At 37.5% G+C, this 22465-nt stretch overlaps 1 protein-coding gene across 3 annotated transcripts in view; it reads left to right on the forward strand.

The window, feature by feature from the left end:
- The window catches only part of NAV3 (neuron navigator 3), a gene marked incomplete at both ends in the record, with an annotated part of 293999 nt that overhangs the window by 197428 nt on the left and 74106 nt on the right, over positions 1–22465 (forward strand). For all 3 annotated transcript variants that reach the window (XM_080934946.1, XM_080934947.1, XM_080934948.1), the window contains 3 exons: positions 17689–17821; positions 18824–19094; positions 19953–20658. In XM_080934946.1, the coding sequence (XP_080791072.1) occupies positions 17689–17821; positions 18824–19094; positions 19953–20658 (1110 nt within the window). The remainder of the gene's footprint in view (positions 1–17688; positions 17822–18823; positions 19095–19952; positions 20659–22465) is intronic.

Raw genomic sequence — 22465 nt, forward strand, 5'->3', positions numbered from 1 at the left:
TTAAGCAAGATAGAAACAGTGTTGTGCTTCAAATGCTGCTCAAAGCTTTGTAGCCAACTTGCTGAGCATTAGCTAAGCCTCTCTTCTTTGTGTAATGTTGTCCTTTTCATTCAACCTTGAAATTATAGTCATTTGGGCCCTTCTATTATTCTGAAACAGATAGCTAATGCCAAGAATATTTCAAATGAGAAAGGGGGATTTTCAGAAGGGAGACAATTTAGCTAAGGCCTAATAGCTATGATTGTGATTAGATAGAGTGCCAGTAACGAAGTGTTCAGCTGTCCAAAAAACAGTCTGTGAAATCCCAAAAGTGAGAATTATATGTTATCAAAGTTAAGGTCAATGTTAGGTCTCTAAAATATCTTCTTTAAACATTTTCTGTGCAAGTCATATGATGATCTCAGGATCTAATAAGTAAATATGGTAACCATACATTAAGATAATATAAAATTGAAATTAAAAATTTTTTAATCTTCTGAAACATTCTCAGTTAGACACACATTCATTTTAAAATGAATCTCCAGAGTCTCCATTTTCGTAATATTCACAACAGCACAGTACTACTTTGATTTAGAAGAGGAACATTAGTGAAATACTTATGATAAACAGGAAAATGTCCATATATCACAGGCTAATTGTGCAGAAGGAAAGCATAATAAAGGGCAGAAAAGGGGGGGTATCATTTAATTATCCTTGAAGAATCCTCTAGCTGGGAGTTCAAGTGCTCTAAGTCAGTGATTCTCACCATGTGGGTCGGGACCCTCTTGGAGGTCTAACAACCCTTCACTGCCGTGACCTGAGAACACTGCAAAGCACAACTGTTTGCACTATGACTCAGAACAGTACTAAAAGTATAGTTATGAAGTAGCAATAAAATAATTTTCTACTTGGGGATCACCACAAGATGAAGAAACATATTAAAGGTTTGCAGCATTAAGAACCAGTGCTAAGTGTTAAAGTAAAAAAATAGGGCCCAGGTAGATGGCTTTATGGTCAGGAGTTCTTGCGCCTACAGAAGGTAAATTCCCACCACACACACAGAGGCTGTCAACAGACTTTAATGGCACTCTCAGGGGATTCAGCACCCTCTCTGGCAGTCACAGTCACTTATGTGTGTGTGTTTGTGTGTGTGTGTGTGTGTGTGTGTGTGTGTGTGTGTGTGTTATACGTATACCTATATGTGCAGGCAAAGTACTCATTAAAATAATAATAATAATAATGTCTATTTTAAAAAGATACAATAAAAAAAATCACAGAAATCAAAATATTGGTGCAAAGCTCCCTTTGGGAAAATATTATAAGATAAATATATTGATATTTTACAAAACTTACTAAAATGACTTAAATAAAGGTAATATATTGAGGGAAATCTTTGGAATGTTTAATCATGTAAAAGTTGACTAAAACCAATCAGAATTAATGGTTTACCGAAAAAGAAAAAGAAAAAAACAAAGAAGAAAGTTGGGAAGGGATCATGTTAGAAAACAATGAGAGAAATTATGGGGAGAATATGATGGATATGATCTTATTTCATTGATTGCATCTATGAGATCTTCATAAATAAAGAAAAGCTATAATATAATATTTTCTAATCTCTTTTACACAAAATGTAAAAAGTTGCTGAAGGAAGATAGCTGATGAAATTATAGAAAATTTAGCCAAGAATTTTGATAACAATAACTGAAATTTAATTTTCAGTTCTTTTCAATCTCAAATGTTTTGAGTTATTTAAGAACATTCTTCTACCTGATAATAGCCAGGATTAAGATTAATGGCATGTAAGGCCACAATACTCCTTTGGATTTTCTTATGATTAAAGAAAACTATAAACCTTTTTATACAGATTACAAAGTACACTATATTTCATACACCTTGATTATTTAGTCATTGTAGGTAATGTGTGATGGTTTAGCCATACAAACAAAATTTTATAATATTATATATAGTAAATGCATATACATATAGTGTAATTGCCATGAATATAAAAATAAAAGGTTTCTATAGATATGTGTAATATATCTAGAATGACTCAAGCATTTTAAAAATACCATGGATGACTACTCCTGGGTACATTACAGATGTTTAAATCTGTCCCAATTTTGTATTTCTGGCCTACCCATTTCTCAACAGTAAGTATTATATTACTTATTTTTCTTTTTGATCTGACAAAATACTTAGCAAAAGCAACTTGAGGAAGACAGCCATGATTTTGGCCATTCATTATGGCAAAGAGGACACGGAAGCAAGACAGAGGAAGTAGAGAGGAACGGTGGTACAAAGCCCATTATCCTATTCTCCTTTCCAGTAAACCCACGACCCCAGCCCATGGATTGATGAGTCTTCCCTCTCTTGTTTAACTACTCGAAAGTCCTTCACAGTTACACTGTGAAATGTACTGTGATATGTACCTGTGAGTGATTCTAAATTCAATCAAGTAGACAATATAAATTAGCCTGCACAAGTATTTATTGGCTTCCATATTTGTCTATGATATAAAACATATATTAGTGGCCTTTTGAATTCTTGAATTTATATAAACAGGTTAAAAATCTTCATTTAAAATATATTAACACAATATATATGCCATAATTCCTATATTTATCAGAAATATAAAATCCATATTTTTGCATCCACATGGCAGATTGGTAAAATGAGCTTTGAGATAAGCTCTCAAAGCTTTTGGATTCATTATTCTAGTAATGTGTCAAATAAATTTTTCATAACATTAGTTTATTGTTTTTGTAACTTTGGGTTACAAAATAAAGATACTTATTTTCCTGCTTGCTGCAAATTTCAGTAAAATATAAAATTCTACCCCACTTCATAAATTCATTTTAGACTAACACTATTTATTAAATTTGACAGAGACTACCTGGGGCTTTCTTTGATAAAGTGTGAGAACTTTTCATCTCATTATTTATCTGGCCTTATCAGATGCTTCAAGAAAACAACAGTAAATCTTTATTATTTCTTTTCCAGAGATAAGAAAAGGAAATGAAAAGGCCTGTGTGTAGCTTGTGGATTGGCTTCTGATTCCAAATCCACACCACATTAATAAATAGCTTTCTAATATTTCATAGATTAAATTAAATTTTATATACACACTCAAATTATAAAACAATGAAAAATTTAATCTGTTTATATGAATTGCCAGTTTATTCAGAATTATAGTCCTAGCTATAAGTAATAAACTCAGATCTGATTTTGACTTGGGGAAAATAATGTTGCTAGTTCAAAGACTGTTTTGAGTCACCTTAATAAATTTTTTAAAAAGATTTATTTTGATGTATATGAGTACACTGTAGCTGTCTTCAGACACACCAGAAGAGGGCATTGGATCCCATTACAGATGGTCGTGAGCCACCATGTGGTTGCTGGGAATTGAACTCAGGACCCCTGGAAGAGCAGTCAGTGCTCTTAACCACTGAGCCATCCCTTCAGGTGATGAATTCTTTTCTTACTGTTCCAGGAGTCTTCCATTCTTGTCAGTAGAAAACAAACAGAAAGGTTTATCCATCCTATTCACATTTTTTTATTACTTTGATTTTTTACAGTACAGTTGTTAACCTCACCAAGCCTCCTACTCCCTAGGACCTCAAGTCTCTCAAGGGTTAGGCACCTCTATTTCCACTGGGGCCGGTCAAGGCAGTCCTCTGCTGTCAGGGCCTCATATTAGCTGGTGTATGCTGTCTGGTTGGTGACTCAGTGTCTGAGAGATCTCTGGGGTTTAGTTAATTGAGATTTCCTATGGGGTCGCCCTTCTCAGCTGCTTCCTGCCTTTCCCTAGTTCACCCACAGGGGTCCCCACTTCAGTCCATTGGTTGGGTGTAAGTATCTGCATCTGCCTCAGTCAGCTGCTTGTTGGGCCTCTCAGGACAGCCATGCTAGGCTCCTGTCTGTAAACACACCACAGCATCAGTAATAGTGTCAGGCCTTGGAGTGTCTGCTTCAGATGGACCTCCTTTCCTTCAGTCTCTTCTCCATTTTTTGTCCCCGCAGTTCTTTCAGACAGGAACAATTCTGGGTCAGAATTTTTGACTGTTGGATGGCAACTCCATTCCTGCACTGATGCCCTGATTTTCTACTGGAGGTGGACTCTTTGAGTTCCTTCTCCCCACTGTTTGGGCATATCATTGAAGGTTCCTCCCTTTTAGTCCTGAGAGTCTTTCACTTCCCAGGCCTCTGGTACTTTCTAGAGGGTCCCACCCCCAAGGTCTCACAATTTTAAACTGTGTCTATTCAAGCAGGGCCGATGCTTTGGTCATCAAAGTGCCTGCCTTGCGGGTCTGAGGATCTGAGTCTTTTCTGTAGTCCCCTGTAAAAGGTCAGCTGTGGTGACATGTACCTTAATCCCAGTGCTGGGGGGGGGGGGCAGAGGCCTGAGAATCTGGGAGCTTGATGTCTAGTCTAGATGAATCATCAAGCTCCACGTTCAGTGAGAGATTCTGTCTCAAAAGAGAAAGTGGGGAGAGATCAAGAAAGACTCCTGGATCCATGCACACCCATACATGATTAGATAGACAGACAGACAGACAGACAGACAGACAGGTAGATAGATAGATAGATGATAGATAGATAGATAGATAGATAGATAGATAGATAGATAGATATGTAGGTAAGTAGGTAGATAGATAGGAAGATAGATAGATAGGTAAATAGATAGATAGATAGATAGATAGATAGATAGATAGATAGATAGATAGGTAGGTAGGTAGGTAGGTAGGTAGGTAGGTAGGTAGGTAGATAAATAGATAGATAGATAGATAGATAGATAGATAGATAGATAGATAGATAGATAGATAGATATAGATATAGATCTCACACACACAGGCACACACATACTTCATTTCATTGCTTATAAATAATTCTTTAAAATCTCCTTTGCAAGCTTCGATTTCTTCTCTCTATGCATACCATCCTCCAGTAGCTGACTCGGCCCTCTCAACCTCACTAATCAATTATACCTTCTCATGCGGAACACACTAGACCCACAGATCTCTTGACTTTGGGTACTTCTGGGATTTTGCTCTTGCAGGCTTATCTTCGCTATCCCTCTTTGCCACCGAAGGCCACGCTTTTACCTCTCAGCTGTTGACCTGCTGTTCTTCAATGCAATGTCCTCAGGCAAGCAGACCCGCTTGTGTCCCACCTCACTTGCTTTGGCTCTCCTTTCTATCCCCTTCATATTGACAGCGCTTCATAATTATGTGCACATTTGAGGATTAGAACCCGTGGAGCCCAGACAATGGCTGTGATTTGTGACATCTTGATACTGGAGCATTTTCTGATTTATTCTATAAATGTTAAGGAACTGTGCTGGGCTGAAGTCGTGTTGGGCTCTTTGGCCTAGGTTAAGGGTCAGCTTTTGCTTTCTTTCTGTAACACTGTGACTGGAACAGCTGTCTGCGGGATGTCCCAGTAGATTGGAGGGAAAATAGAAACAAATAGAAGGGATATGGCTGAATTAGTGAATTTTGAGAAAGTGTAGAAGGACTCATAAAAAATATTTCAACTGTATTCTAAAATATATTGGGAATATAACAGGCAGTGGAAAGATAAGATTGATAAGTTTAAGGAACTTTATTTAGATCGTAGTGAAGTCATATAAAGTTTATGAATTAAGAGATTATTTATTTAGTCTAGTATTATTTTTAAACATTGATAAATGATTTTGGGTCTTTTTCACTCTAAAATCTCCAATGACCTTGACTTCTCTTTATTGTAATAAAATATTTTTAGGGAAGTACTCAATTATCTGCCTTGAAATAACTGTAACTGCTCTCTAACAATGACCCTGAAGTAATAACACACAAATATTGCATCTTCTTGTATTCAGATTCAAATTCCTTTTTCATCTATATATATATATATACTATTTATATATACAGCATATATATCACACACACATATAAATATGTATATACATATATAACTATGTGTAATATCTCATACTTAAATATCTCTGATTTTGCATTAAATGCTTATGGTGGTTGGTTTTAGTGGTCACCTTGACACAACCTGGAGTCACCTAAAAGGAGAGTCTCAATGAAGGCTTGTCTAATTATGTTGACCTATCTGTGGCTGCCTCTCTTGGTTATGCTAATTGATGTGAGAGGACTCACCTCACTGTGGGTAGCAGCCCTCCTTGGACCTAAGTGTTAGGACTGTATGACTAGATAAAGTCATCCAGGTGCTAATTATTCATGCACTCACTTATCTCTCTGATCATTAATGTAGATACGGTGCAAGTAACGTTTAAAGATCTTTCCCTCTTAGCTCTAGGATGAAGCGTAACTTGAAGTTGTAAGCAAAAGTAACCCCTTAGTCTGATAATTTGCATTTTTGTCCAGGTATTTTATCACAGCAATAGAAATGTAACAAGGAGACCACAAGTGAGGTAAATGTCCATCTCTATTTTTGTGAAAGCACTGGGCAGTTTCTATGCACATCTAGTGTTTTGTTCTATAGAGTTGGCAGTCATGAGCAGATCTCAAAAACTTGAGCAGGTTCCAGGTTACATACCCAGTTTGATAGTCTACATCTCCCAAGGACTAAAACACCAACCACTGAGTTCAAACCATGAGACCCATGGCTCCAGGCACATCTGCAGCAGAGGACAGCATTCTCTGCCATCAATGGGAGGAGAAGTCTTTGGCCCAGTGAAGGCTCATTTTTTCCCAGTGTAGGGGAATGTCAAGGTGCTGAGATGGGAGAGGGATGTTGAGAGAGGGAGCATCTATATGGATGCAGAGGGGGGAGGGGTTGTGGGAAAGGGTAACATCTGAAATGTAAATGCAAAAAATTTCCAATAAAAAATGAAAAATAAATGAATGAATAAATAAATAAATAAATCTTTTTTAAAAAGAACCTGAACAGGTATTTTAAATGCACATTTCTCTTGTTTTATAATGACAAATTCATTATGGAACTTGTGTTTAGCTCACATATAAATTTTCAATGTTATTAACATTTTTTTTAAAGTTTGAATTGCTTCAAAATGGAGCCAACATTACACTAGCTTTAGTTTAGAATTCAGAATAAAAACATAGTCTGTAAGAAATTAGGGCGCACATAGTACATCAGACTAGTTAGTGTCTTAAGAATTGGGACACAAGTAGGTGTGATATTCAAAAATCAAATGCATCACACACTATTTTATTCATGATTAGTGATTACTGTCAGGAATAAGAATTAAGTCGGAGAGTGACTGTTAATGACGGCTTTATAAATACTGGCCGTGATTGAGTGCCTCTTTCAGCCAGAATATTTTCCTCTGATAGCATGAATAGCAGTCATGGATGTAATGATGATGATGATGGTGATGATGATGATGATGATGATGATGATGATGATGGTGATGGTGATGATGATGATGATGATGATGATGATGATGATGATGATGATGATGATGATGATGGTGATGATGATGATGATGATAACAATAAACCTCTCCAGCTATCACAAAATGTTACTGTGTTTTTCAGTAAAGGAAGACAAGACAAATTAATTGAATGAATAATAGATAGAACTGTGATAGTTGGTAATATAAGAGGCAAGGAAAGAAGATGATAGGACATATGTGTGTGGTAAGTGGTGTGATAATTTTTAAAACACTAAGTCAGACCTCACTGACCAGGCTGAATTCCTGCTGAATAAACACTTGTATACGCAAGCACTCAGGTTGTGAAAGTCATTTTATCACTGAGCCTCAGCATTCATTTCAAATGTTTTCCCATACCATTGTCTCAAAAACACTACAATATTGAGAAATATAAAACCCATGCAAAGTTTTCTAAATAATTTTGTAATATGTAATCAAGCCATTTAAGTTTGAACTAAAGTATTTTCCAAATGTGCTTCTTGTTTTAACTTTTGGTAAAATCAACCTACAAAGAAAAATCTTAAAAACCAATACTCAGTGAACATTTTGATAGGAATTTTTAAAAAAGGCAATATTTTGATTATGACCCAAACAAGTTAAAAGAAGTGTATATTCAGAAAAATAAGTGATCAACATATTTCTTTATGTCATTAATAGAAATTAAATACAGTGTAAATTAAGGTTACTTTTGAGTGGCTGAGGTTAACATATCCATTCTTTATTAAAACAATATCTCTTTGCATGCTAAGGTAGGGCAGCTGGCATAGCACTCTGAATAGTTTAAGAGCTGACCAAAGACCTGCTGTTTGAAGTGTGGCTATGCTCAACCCAGGAGCATACTGAAAAGTGACCTACCAGTAACAGGAATCACTGGGCTAGCTTTACCTTCTGGAACATGTTTCAAATCTTTGAAATGATGATAACAATCAGTCAGTTAATATTTCATTGTAAAATAAGCACAGCACATTTATTTTGAGCAGATTTGTCTTCATATATGTACCTGGGGTGATTGTAGACCACAGTTTAGCTTTGCCCATTTGCTAGGCTAAAAAGTAGAAAGTATTCCCCAATCACCTTCTCTTTTGTTTGATATCTGATAGGTGAGGTGAAATCTGCCTGAAGGTTGTTGACGGTTGCATTTTTATTTTATTGGCTGTATAATTTTTTGTATGACTATTATGCATTTCTAAATTTCAGCATGTGTATGAAGCCCATCAACAGAGAAGTCCCTTTACCACTAACCATTGGACATCACTAAATTATCAAAGAAATAGGATCATGTAGCATATAGCCTTTTAAATCTGCATACACACACACACACACTCACACACACACATACACCCACACACGAAATAGGTTTTCAACTGATCTTTGTCACTGAATGTATCGATTCTTTATTCCTTTAACCTGTGAAGAAAAAGGATATTGAGATAAATGTTTTCTAAATAAGCTTTTGGTCACAAGTCCAGTCCCTTAAGATGGATTGCTATCTACCAACAATACTCTAAATAATCGTGCACACTTAAAACATTTGAAGACAACACTGAAATCATCTCAAAATATTTTTCAAAAAAAAATCACTGTTAGCATACCTCCTTTTCGGTTGGGTTAATTAACTCAATTCTGCATCTAGACACATCTGGATCAAACCATACTGTTTAATCTGTGAGAAATTAGACGAGTTACTTAGTCGAATTGTGTCTTAGTCTCTATGCCTATATAATACAGGGATGATCTTATAACCACTTCTGCTGGGTTGTTGCAGAAAGTAGCTACTGAAAGCACAAAGAAGCATATCTGGTCACTGATGACTGTTTACACACTAACTGACTGTTAGCTATCACCTTTAAATACTGATAAAGTTAAAATTCTTCATATTCTTCTGGGATGCTTGAAAAATTTCCTAGTATGTTATTCATTAAAATTCTTTGGTATTTTAAAGTATTTATCATTACTATGTATTTGTTTGTCCTTCATGGAGTGATGACTTTAACTGTCATCTATAAAGTGTGTATTTTTTGCATTTTCCTCTCAGGACACACTGACAATGAAAAAGATTGTTTCAAAATATCTCGCTGTTTTCTTTATGAACCTTATCAGTTTGGGATTTGAAAACCTCCTCTAAAGAATGGAACTTTATATTTTCAGTGGAGTCTTCTACTTATCATTCTGAGATAATTTGGAACTTAATTTAGAATTTGAAATAAAATCCTAATTTCACATTTTTCATGCCAAGGAATATCTTGACACTTGCTAAAAAAAAATTAACCACCCTTTTAAATATTTATTCTCCCATTTCCAGTATGATTTAGTGCATGTTCATTCTTTAACCTTCTTCCTGGTCTTAAGGAGGAGGGCAGCACTGTTGTCATGATTGGATGTTTCTGTTTTCATTGTTATAAATGAAAAGCTTTCAACTTGGTCTCCTATTGCTGTGCTAAGTATATTGGAGTCGCCATATGGAAAGGAAATGTTAAACTTCTTATATTCTCAGTTGACATAGGTAGAGATACATGAAGAAATAAAAAGAAAATTATTTTTTAAAAGGTCAGACCTTCATCCTAGAGCACCAAAAAAGAAACCAGTTAACTTGCCAAGATTATGCTACACAAAGCTAAGGTTGCATTTGATATACATGTTACAAAAACAAAATAAGACACAAACATTTAAACTTTGCAACAGCTGCTATGGTATAACACGACATACTTTTTCAAAGCTCTGTGAATCAAAGAATTCATCCTTATTACACAAAGAAATTAAAGAAAGCAAAAATATGTCGAAAACTATTCCTTGTTTGTAGATTGAGAGAGGATATCAGTATTTCCAAATACATTTTTATATTTAATAAAAATGCAGATCAAGTAGCCGGAAGCTTCTCAGTCACCACTTAGAAGCTGCTTCTGAAAACATATGCAAATGCTAAAGACAGAAATAGCTATAGCAGTTCTGGAAAAGATGCACGAATTTGGTGGACTTGCATGACCTGTGTTTTAAGGCTTAGTCTAAAGCTACAGCATGGTGGGAATACCCACTAAGTGCCCGTTAAAATCGATGCAATAGGGAACCTTGAAATAAACCAGCGTGCGTATAGGCACCTGTTTGTTATTATAACTATGCCAAGGAATCTAAATTCACATATGACTGTAAAGGTCATAAACCTATACATTAAGCAAATAACTTCATCTATACTTTATGGTGTATGCAATTAAGAAATTTGGCATTCTACCTAATTTAGAGCTGTAAGAAAAATAAAGTTCATTAAAATGGATGAAAGAGACCTGTAATCTGGATAAGGGCTGTTTTAATAGAAAGAATATCATGAACTATTCATGGTTAATTACTTCATTTTATCAAAATTGCAAACCTTAGTCTTGTGACAGTAAAGCCATGGAATTACTACAATAGTTGTTCCTTAAGCCAAGATCACAAAATTGGAGCTTAAGTGGTAGCTCAGTTTTGGATTAACTGCAGTGAAAACTTAGATCTTTGAAACTCACAAGGCTTGGTGTTGGGCTTCTGGAATGCAACACCTGAGAAAGAAAATAGTTCTCAGGGTCTTGCTGTAATGTGAGTCCCAGGTTCAGTAAAACATCTTATCTAACAATATGCCTAAGGGGTATGGTGTGGTGGCCTCTCTGTCCATCAGAGTTCAGGCAGCCTAGTCTAAATGGTGATTTGTAGTTCAGCCAGAGCTATGTAGTAAGATCCTGTCTTAAATAAAAATAAAATTAAAAATATGATGTAGAAACAATTAATGTGGTACCCTAACTGAAACTTATGACCTGTACATGAACCCCCAAAAGGTGAGAGCATCCACATCAGTTTACACCCTCCCCACACACACATACACACATAGAGACAGGGGAAACACACACACAGAGACAGACACATACACAGAGAGAGAGAGAACCCCCTACACACACACACACACACACACACACACAGAGAGAGAGAGAGAGAGAGAGAGAGAGAGAGAGAGAGAGAGAGAGAGAGAGAGAGAGAGAGGAGAGAGAGAGACAGACAGACAGACAGACAGACAGACAGACAGACAAATAGAGAATGCAACATTATATACAGTCATTGGGAAAGAGTTTGTAGTTTTTCTTCTCAAACAGGCTGCTTTCTGAGTTAGTGACTCAAAAACTATGCCCAGGCAAAGACTTGTATTTGAATGTTATTTACAGTGCTTCAAGACAGAAACCATACAATGTATAAATAAAACCCATGTGAGTAGAAATACTATGATTTATGGAATTGTCATAGACGGTGAAGGTAGAATTCAGCAGAACTGTAGATGTGTAACTTGTTGGGAATAAAGAACTGCCTTTTTGTAGAATGTAGCTAAGGACACTTAGTAGATCTTAATGCAATTAAAAATGAAAGGATGAAAAAATATTTGATGAGATTTGAGACCTACCACTCAGAGCTAATTATGCTGGTAGTTCTTTCATTAAAAGCTATTTTCTATTAAGTTTTTTTTCAACTTAATTAAATGTGTGACAATCAACAGAATTAATTGCATCGTTGCCATGGAGAATTCTGTTATCTACCAAATCAATGAAGAAAGTCAAAAGTCATGGAAATTTAGGATTAGAAAAATAACTCCATTATCTTTCAAAAGGATTATTTTAAGTTTGCTTTAAAAAGAACTGTTGAACAAAATTCTTCTCAAAACTTTTATTTCCTGGAGCTGAAGAGGTGTTTCAGAGGTTAAGGGCACTTGGTGCTCTTTTAGAGGGTCTGGATTCCTTTCCCAATACCCACAGTGTAGTTCACAGCCTTCTGAAATTTCTGTCCAAAAGATCAGATACAGGTCACATTTCAGGCATTTGTGGCCACACACACACACACACACACACACACACACACACACACACACACATACACACCAACACAAACACACACACACATGCACACACACACTCACATGCATACACACATAAAGTACACATATATAGTGATATCAAAACATTTATACACATAAAATAACAATTAATCTTCCATTTATTGTTGAAATTTAAAATCACCGAGGAGAAGCAGGATTTTCAAAACCAAAGCTTCATTTAGCAATATAATTTAGGAACATAGGCAGCAACAGACACTGCATTGTCTATATAAATAAAGCACAGTTCACCATTCATAGTATGAGAAAGAAGACTGAAAACACACATTAAGAAAAAAAAATTATGGTTTATCATGATGAAGATACAGCAGTAGCCTGATTAGCAGAGTATCTACCTGCTCACTACTGCCATGGTCACATCTTGAAAATACCAACACTTCAGAGGACTAATCCTGATTATCCCACCATTTGTTTTACACAACCAACCTCTCACTGCTCATATGAGTTTCTCTGGGACCCACTTATGAGAGTTGCTGTTCCCAGTACACAGGCTGTTGTTTGAAGAACGGTAGTTTATATATCACAGTGAGTGAGAGTACATACTTAGCAATATATTTAAAATAACAAAAGAGTGGCCAGCCATGGTGCCTGCTAAAAAATGACTTCATGTTAGGAAAGACGACTTTACTGATAAGAAAACTTCAGATTTGATTAAGGATTGGCAAACAATGCTGTCTTAGGGTTTCCATTGCAATGAAGAGACACCATGACCAAGACAACTCTTTAAAGAAACAATACTTAATAGAGGCTGGCTTACAGATTCAGAGGATTAGTCCATAATCATCATAGCAGGAAGCATGGCAACATGTGGGCAGACATGGCACTGGAGTTCTGCATTTTGATCCAAAGGCGGGCAGAAGGATTTTGATTTCCAGGCAGCTAAGAGGAGGATCCCAAAACCCACCCTCAAAGTGGGCCAAGAATATTCAAACCACCACAAATGCCAATGAACTAAGGGAAAAATTTTTGGAGGAAAAAATCTAACGTGAACTACATAGAGTGGGTTTTGATTAGACACTCTTGAATCACAATTGCAAAGATTCCTAATAAGGCTAAAAACTCAGATCTTGTAAAAGGAAAGAATAGTAGGTTAGTTAATGATTGAGGTTTCAAAATCCTAGGCTTGATTCCATAGTTGTGGAAGGGCTGCCCATTGCCAAAGAATATACTTTGATGAATTAACATGGTGGAGGGCAGGATAGTAAGCAATTCAAAGTTCTCAATGAATAGAGAAATAATATCGGGCTTAGAGGAGTCAGGTGAAGATGACAGAGAATAAAATGTTGATCATGAATACATTTCAGGAAAAGACTGGAGAGAAAACAGAAGACAGGGCAGTGTTCAAGGAAGATATGACGCTAATCAAATTGCATACATTCAATAACCTGTCAACTAGCTGTAAAAGTAGTCAAATCCAAGCAGGACTCCCATGTCCATTTTAGTACCATGATATGACGCTTGATTTGAAAATAGGCTTTCATATTCTTTCTATTTGATGACTTCCTTTTAGTTTTCAAGGAGAGATTGCAAGTTCTTAATATTTGATTATCATTTCTGTAATCCTGACCTAAGGCAATCATGTTGTATTGGGACATTTAAAGGATTATCTGATTGTTGAGATCACAGCAGCTATAATGTTAACATGGTGTTTGAAGCCATAATTTACATCTGAATGAAGCTATTGTTAAGGGCTGCCTAGGAGATGGGGATGATGAAGGTGCATGCAGCCATCCCACCTAAGGAACTCAGAGAGTGGAACTCCCACCCACTACTTCTTTTTTGACTCTTACTGGAAATTTTGGGTGGTCCCTCCACGGTCATCATTTGATACCACAGAACTCTGATACCCTCTTGGGTTTCTTAGTCTAATTAATAAGAAAATTATGAAAAGTCTCAACACAAAAGCCCAAGGAAAAGATTAATAGAGTTTCAAAGAAACTTGCCCTGGGCTGCCTAGCTCTCAATCCCAGAAGAAGTTTGGTGGAGAATGAAAAAGAGAATAAAAATATACCACACCATCTCATGTAAGCATTGTGGAGCTCAGCCTTGTGAACCATCACTTGTAAACATCGTGGAGGTCAGTCTAGTGGCGGCAGGAGATACATGACAAGAAGTAGAACTTTATGAAAGAATATAGCAGCCTAAATTGCTCCCAAAAGCAGACTTTAAGCTTTGGGAGCACCTGGAAGGACAAGACATAAAACACTAAGTTGTTAAACCTTTTGAGTTAGAATTTATGAGGCAAATGGACCCAGAAGAGTCGCTAGGTAAATTGTGGGAACTGCACTAGAAAGAGGGAATTCTGGGAAGAAAGGATACAATATATGATTAAATGGGTAATTGTTTTTTTATTTAGCATAACTTATTGTGAATTGACATTGTTAGTAGTGTTCTCAACTTCAGGGTGATGCCTTAGCAAGGTGATAGACACACACTTGGATCAATCTTTCATGCTCTGTGTAACTTGGAATGTTAGGTTTCTATCTAGGCCAGAGAAATAGCTTTTTATAATGGGCCCCCATGAAGCCCTGATAAAGGATGTAATAACATGAACTCTATACATAGAATATGGCATATGCATGTACACGTACACACGCATACACACACACTAGCATACACACTCACAAACACACACACTCATATTCATATAAACTCAAATACCTGCGGGTGTGTGTGTGTAAATAAATAAGTAAATATGAATGTCTTTTGCATGCCAATCCTTATTAAATGCGATTTAACACTTTCAGGCAGACTTTGACTTATCTAATTATTCTCTTGATATGATATGTGCTTGTTAGGGAACTTGAGGTAGAGCTTTAAGTTGATATAGTGGTATTCAAAACATATATACAATTTTAATAACTTACATTCATATATTCAACTTGTAAAGTACAAATACTGAAACAAATAAGTAAGCTATAAACTATGTTTCAAAACTGATAATTGTATTGACCAAGGTCTTAATTGCAAATTATATGATCTGCTAATTTATGGACCTAAAGTGTGTTAGAAGGTTCTTTGCATTGGGAGATGATGGGAAATATAGGCCTTCTTCTGGCTGTTAGGAAACCATGCATCCAAAGTATGGTACTTCTGGGGGTTAATACAGGTACTCTGGATTTGAACACTCATCAATACTTCTAGAAAAAAAATGAGTGACTCTTGCATCTGAGAGTTAAGAAAGGGCTCAGTTCTGCACGCTTGCTTACTAATGACTGGAATTTTTTCTCCCTCTTGGTATAGACAGTAGAGAGAGCCTACTTTTTATGACAGTTTTCTGCAAAGGAGTTTAGACATGAGAGGTATTTGCTGATGCTGTAGCTAATAATATGGAAATGTACAAAATAATATATAGAGAACGTATTCAGAAGATTTGGGCACTCATCAAAGTCAGATATTTTTCTCATGGTATAAAATACACTTTGTCCACATTAAGATATAATTGTTATTGATAATAGTCTGATTTATAAAGGTCTCCAGTAGTAATATATTATGTTGGTAAGTTTGGTTTTCCTCTTAATAATTACTTTTGTGTCATACTACCTAATTAAGTCATTATTATTTGAAACATCCAGTGGGACTTTTATACTACATTCATTCTGTCCCCTTGATGTTTTATTTGTGATTTAATGATAAATGATTAAATAGTATCTTCAATGTTTAAATCATTTGTGGAATGTGCTTAAAGCCAAGTGTTCATTTCATGAGACTTATGATTGGTTTATGTAGAGTATGTATACCTATGGTGCATGAATTTATATATCAAAACATAGGTGAGTAATAATATATAAATTCAGGCTGGGATTCAGTCAGTAAATGAGCAGACAATAGTATCCTTCCTACACACTGAAATTCCTATTCTCTTTCAAGTTGGCTAGATATCCTGAAGTTTTTCTGCACCATCACATCAAACACATTGACTAAACTATGGGGCCCAAGCTAGCATGCCCTTGGTTATTAAAATAGCCTATTTTATTTTTGTTTAGATAGCAAAACATGTATGTCAAGGGGTTCATATCTTCATTGTAGATTTCTTTATGTATCCCATGAGACATGCTTTGTTTAGGAAACTAGACCAAAAGGCAAAAGAAACTTTTGCTGGTTGTAGCAAGGCATTATAGTGTCCAGACGTGATTTTTTAAATTAATTTATTTCTTTTAATTTAGTTTATAAATAGTTTTGTCTTCATGCATGCATGTATACCACATGCTTAACTGGAATCTACATAGGCTATCAGATGCCCTGGAAGTAGATTTATAAATGGCTTTAAGCCATCTTGTGGGTACTAGGAACTCAGCTGAGGTCCTTTCCAAAAGCAGCGAGTCCTGTTTACAGCAGAGACAGCTCTCCAGGCCCCAAATGTGATTTTTTTCTTTGCTCACTCAGAAGCAGCAGTTGAATTGTGTGGCAAAGGCCAAAAACAGGAAGGACAGATAGGAGGCTGTCTTGCATTGTTTAGAATTGTGATGGATAAGATGAATGGATGAATTTTGATACTTTATACATGGTTGGATGGGTGTGATTTTAAGATGGGAACAGTGAGGAATTATTTTCAGATACGTGGCTAAAGCAAAACATTTTTTGAACAGGGGATTGCTTCTAAACTACATCATGATTCCAGGTTGTCTTTGTGGGTGAAGGCTGAGATACTCGGATGGCGTGTAACTCTTCTCTCAGGTTTTTTTCATGGTGCAAATATTTACCTGGACCCTATGTCTTATGGTTCTTCCTGAATACTAGTGTGGATGTTATTTAATATATGTTCAGTTCTTTTTTAAAAATTCATCATTTTATTCCTTTACATTTTAAATGATATCCCCCTTTACAGTTACCCTTCCAAGGCCTGCATCCCATTCTTCTCTCCCCTCCCCCTTTCCCCTAAAAGAGTGCTCCTCCCCCACTCCTTCACTCCTACCTCACTGCTGTAGTATTCCCCTACACTGGGGCATCAAGCCTCCACAGGACCAAGATCCTCCCCTCCCATTGATGCCAGACAATGCCATGAATTGCTACATGTGTTTCTGGAACCATGAGTCCCTCCATGTGTACTCTTTGAATGGTGGTTTAGTCCCTGGAAGCTGGGGGGTCTGGTGGGTTAATATTGTTGTTCTTCCTATGGTTTGCAATCCCCTTCAGTGCCTTCAGTCTTTCCCCGAACTCTTTCTTTAGGATCTCAGGGCTCAGTCCAATGGATGGCTGAGAGCATCTGCATCTGTATTGGTCAGGTGCTAGTAGAACCTCTCAGATGTTCAGTTCTTATAAATATGTTTCCAAAATGGACAGTGAAAACATTTTCACGACAGATGTTTTCTGCCTTTATAAGGTATGAGAACACTGTGGGAATGTGGGGGTTCACATTGCTTGTCCAGTGACTGCATTGCTGCTTCATGTCTTACCGTTTTAGTTGGGATGACAGCAGTTCCGTGAGCAGTGGTCTCAGTGATACACTTGACAACATCAGCACAGACGACCTCAACACCACGTCCTCCATCAGTTCTTATTCCAACATCACAGTCCCCTCCAGGAAGAACACTCAGGTGAGAGCCGTCCTTTCTCTTCCTGGTTATATTCTTTCTCCAATTCTACTCCTTCTCTTCCTCCTCCTTCTCCTTCTTCTCTTCTTCTTCCTCTTCTTTCTCTTCTTCTCTGTCTCCTTCTCCTTCTCTTCCTTCTCCTTTCTTCTTCTTCTTCTTCTTCTTCTTCTTCTTCTTCTTCTTCTTCTTCTTCTTCTTCTTCTTCTTCTTCTTCTTCTTCTTCTTCTTCCTCCTCCTCCTCCTCCTCCTCCTCCTCCTCTTCCTCCTCCTACCCCCTCCTCCTCCTCCTCCTCCTCTTCCTCCTCCTCCTCCTCCTTTTCTTCTCCTCCTTCTCCTCCTCCTCCTTCTTCTTTTTAGTATCATATTGGGTTGTGGTTCAACACTTTAATCTGAAGTACTTGTGTAAGTCAAATAAGCAGATATAATAAAGATTCACCAACACTAAAGGTTTTTATTTTAAACTTCGTGGAGTTACACCTTTCTGAACTGTAGCAATGCCCACCCTGCCTCCTTTGAAGATCATAAACAGCTTAGGTGGATTTGCTGATGTCGAACCCAAAAAGACTCACATTGACATTTCCCCCTCCTTTCAATACTGTTTATTTAAAAATCAAACTTAAAAACAGTCTAACATTTGGATTCTTCTCAGTTAATTTTATAGTGACTCACTGGTGACTGGTAAATCATGAAAGAGCACTGAATATGTCCTATCTGGGCTTGGCTTTTCTTGTCAACATTTGTCATGGAAGAATCCCTTCCTTTGTGGAGTTTAATTAGTCTTTTCTGAACATTATTAATCCTGATGCTCTCTAATATCTACAAAGGGAAAATCCATGGCTCAAATTGACAAAACGTGAGACCACAGTTAAAAATAGCATTGTCTCTGGCACTCTTCTGGAGTATGAATCATTGTTTCATGATTTGCCTCTCAGTCATCTAAAAGTGCATTTCAGCTCCAGGCTCACACTTGGTAGGTTTTCTTTCATGGGCAGTTTTTCTTTACAGCTGAAAACAGATGCAGAGAAACGTTCCACAACAGATGAGACCTGGGACACTCTGGATGAGCTGAAGAAAACCGAGGGCGATTTTGACGGTCATGGTGATGGAGGAGCTAAGTGGAAGGGTGTTGCTTCTGGACTTGCGGAGGACTCGGAGAAGACAGGGCAGAAAGCCGGCCTGCCCATGTCCCAGACAGGATCCTGGAGGAGAGGCGTGTCCGCCCAGGGAGGAACGCCAACTAGGCAGAAAACCAGCACGGGTGCACTCAAGACCCCTGGTAGGCTTGTTTAACCTGTGGTTCAGTTTGACATCTGTGTTCACGTGTGTTAGATCTCTTTTTTAATAATGCTTCTTCTTAATGATTGTGTTCTGTAATCCACACGCTTTGTCATATGGCCCCAAGACAGCGTGGCAATCCAAGAGTCCTGTGGAGTACTTGTAGCACAGGTTGCTATATGCTGTATTTCAGTCTGGTCACTTTAGGTCATGTACAAGTAAAGTATTGATTCTGGAAAAATAATAACTCATTTTCCTGACTTGTTAATGAATATGTTTTCATATTGTGTGAATTCCAGTACTTTATCCACAAACCTGACAGCTGAAATCACCCCACTAACTGGAGAGTTATAACCCTCAGCATTGCAGATTCTGTTTGTGAATTCAGCTTCGTGAAAGAAAAGAGGGAAGAAGTCTGCTCAATTGCGCGATGTGTCTTTTAGGACTCTCCCTGTATTTTATAAACAGTGTCATCTCAAGTGTGCTATCATGAGGTGCTTTGGGTAAAATCATGATAGAGGTTCTGAGATTAACTTTTTGTTTACTACTTAGCTAGCAAGGAAAAGGGGACATCCCTCTGAAACAACATTTTCATAAGATACAAGACATCAGCAAATAAGGAAGTGACATGTTTTTGCTCGGTTGCGAGTGCCTCCTCGACAGCCATGTTCTCGCTAAACTTGTGATCGGTCTTTCCATTATATCAGAGGGCACGGCCATTTAGAACTGAAGCAAGAAATATTTCAGAACCGAAGTGATAGAAAGAGCTAAAGAGCATGCACATTTCACATTTGGTTTGTGAGGGTTTCTGATGTCAACATATCCAAATGGACGTATCTGCCTGTTTCTCTTTAATTAGGGAAGACAGATGATGTCAAAGCTTCAGAGAAAGGGAAAACTCCTCTGAAAGGACCATCCTTGCAAAGGTCTCCTTCAGATGCAGGGAAAAGCAGCGGGGATGAAGGGAAAAAACCACCCTCGGGCATTGGAAGATCGACGGCCGGCAGTTCTTTTGGCTATAAGAAGCCAAGTGGTGTAGGGGCCTCTACTATGATTACCAGCAGCGGTGCCACCATAACAAGTGGATCAGCGACACTGGGAAAAATTCCCAAATCTGCTGCCATTGGTGGGAAGTCCAACGCAGGAAGGAAAACCAGCCTGGATGGCTCCCAGAATCAAGATGATGTCCTGCACGTGAGCTCCAAGGCCACCCTCCAGTACCGCAGTTTGCCCCGCCCTTCCAAGTCCGGCACCAGCGGTATCCCTGGGAGAGGTGGCCACAGATCCAGCACCAGCAGCATTGACTCCAATGTCAGCAGCAAGTCAGCTGGGGCCACCACCTCCAAACTGAGAGAACCCACTAAGATCGGCTCAGGGCGGTCGAGTCCAGTCACTGTCAACCAGACAGACAAAGAAAAGGAGAAAGTAGCAGTGTCGGATTCAGAGAGCGTTTCCTTGTCAGGTTCCCCCAAATCCAGCCCCACCTCTGCCAGTGCCTGTGGTACTCAAGGGTTCAGACAGCCAGGGTCCAAATATCCAGATATTGCCTCGCCTACGTTTCGAAGGTAAGAGTAGGTAAAGAGATGCTGGGAAAACGTAAAAGGTAGTATATAACGTACATTTATTCTGCATAAAATTATTTTCATGTATTCTAAGTATTCTAAGACTCAGTATCCTAGACTTGCCCAAGATATGGTGAATTCTACAGAGCTGATCACACCAGTTGCTAGTATAAAAGATGATGCCCATTTTGAGAATAACCTTTCAGTTGTAGAGTCAGTGTGACACTAGAAATACTAACAGTGTGTGTAACGGGCATAAAAATCACATGAATGACTATTCATAGAAATAAAGTGATAGTGTGTAAAGTAATTCAGCGATTTTTCACCTCTCCTTTCCATAATTAAAAAAAAGCAAACGGCATAGATCTTTATAAACACCACACTTACGTCTAGTGCTCGACATCTTCCTGACTCTCATTGAGTTGACAGTTATGAATATAGATGATGTATCCTTTCTAACAGTTTATAGTGGACCAATTTATACAGTACCGGATCACAACATAGCCGTAACTACAGCAGCAACACCAAAAGCTATCAAAGTGTGATCTGATTACACAATCTGAAAACCTTGAAATGTCTGGCAAAGGACAAGAACTCGGGAGTGAGGTGACTTCTTTTTATAAGTCTTCATCAATGTCCTGCTTAGAAATATACCTGATTTTAAATACCCTAAGTGTAGCAGGGGCGAACATCAGTGGATGAGTTATATCAAATTGTTAAATAGCTCTGGCTCTGTTTTCATATCTTTAAAATGATAGAGTATAATTTATCACCTATTACTTGTTAATTATTTCAGGTTTGTTTTTCGTCTGATTTACCCTAAATCTTTGATCTTATAGGAAGAGTCTTGAAGAACTTACATTTAAGTCACCTTAGAAACATAACTATTTGAAAAATAGCAGTCATATTTGTCATTAGAAGTGTTAATGTGAAGAATGATTTGAAGCGACAATTCTTAAAATAAATTATAGCGTGTAGCAAGAGTAAATATTTTCATTGTGTATGTGAAAGCCAAGGGCGCCCTCCAGTGGCCCATTACCTATGAAACAATTTCTCAGATTCGCCATAAAAATCTTGCACTGCAGGAAATATGGATTTCATTGCAGCTGAATTAGTAACCATTCTGCCATTTCTTCATATCATTTTATTTCCATATTTGCATAAATTTGATTATGTCATCAGCTTCATATACAAAACTAAAATGTTTTCTGAACTGAACTCCAGTATCTGACTTAGTATCAATGGTGTTTTAAACCACTGGTGTCGGTATATATTTGAATAGCTTTGGCAACGGACAGAAATCCCTGTGGTCTTTCCACGGGAAAATACAAAAAAATCTATAAGTTGCCAGCAATATCCAATATTTCCAGCCCAGCCACTCAGGCCTCTAAACATGACTTCTTTGAACCTTTCCATAAATGTCCCCTTTAGATTTTTTTGAATGGTCTCTCTTAAAAAGAGGAAAATCCGTTTAAGCCTCATATACCGAATGCGTAGAAGTTGTTTCATTATAATGGTTCTGTAGATAGGCAATGCCAAAATGGCCAAAATACTTAAGAATCCTTTGATCACTAGAAGTGCAAAAGTCAAGCACAATCATGTTTGATTTCTGCCACACTTCTGCCCACCTTGATGGCAGGCCAGTGCTTACTTAAGATATTGTAAGATATTTTTTTAACTAGTTGATTTAAAAAAGGCCAGTCGTATTACTTTCAGGAACATAGAGGCTGGACGTGCATGGCTCATTACTCCAAAGCACGCTTGGCTCTGTGGACCGAAACCCTAAGAAACGTGGATATGAGTCTCTTGG

The sequence above is a fragment of the Micromys minutus genome (assembly GCF_963924665.1).
Source record: "Micromys minutus genome assembly, chromosome: 22".
In the NCBI taxonomy this organism is placed as follows: Eukaryota; Metazoa; Chordata; class Mammalia; order Rodentia; family Muridae; genus Micromys; species Micromys minutus.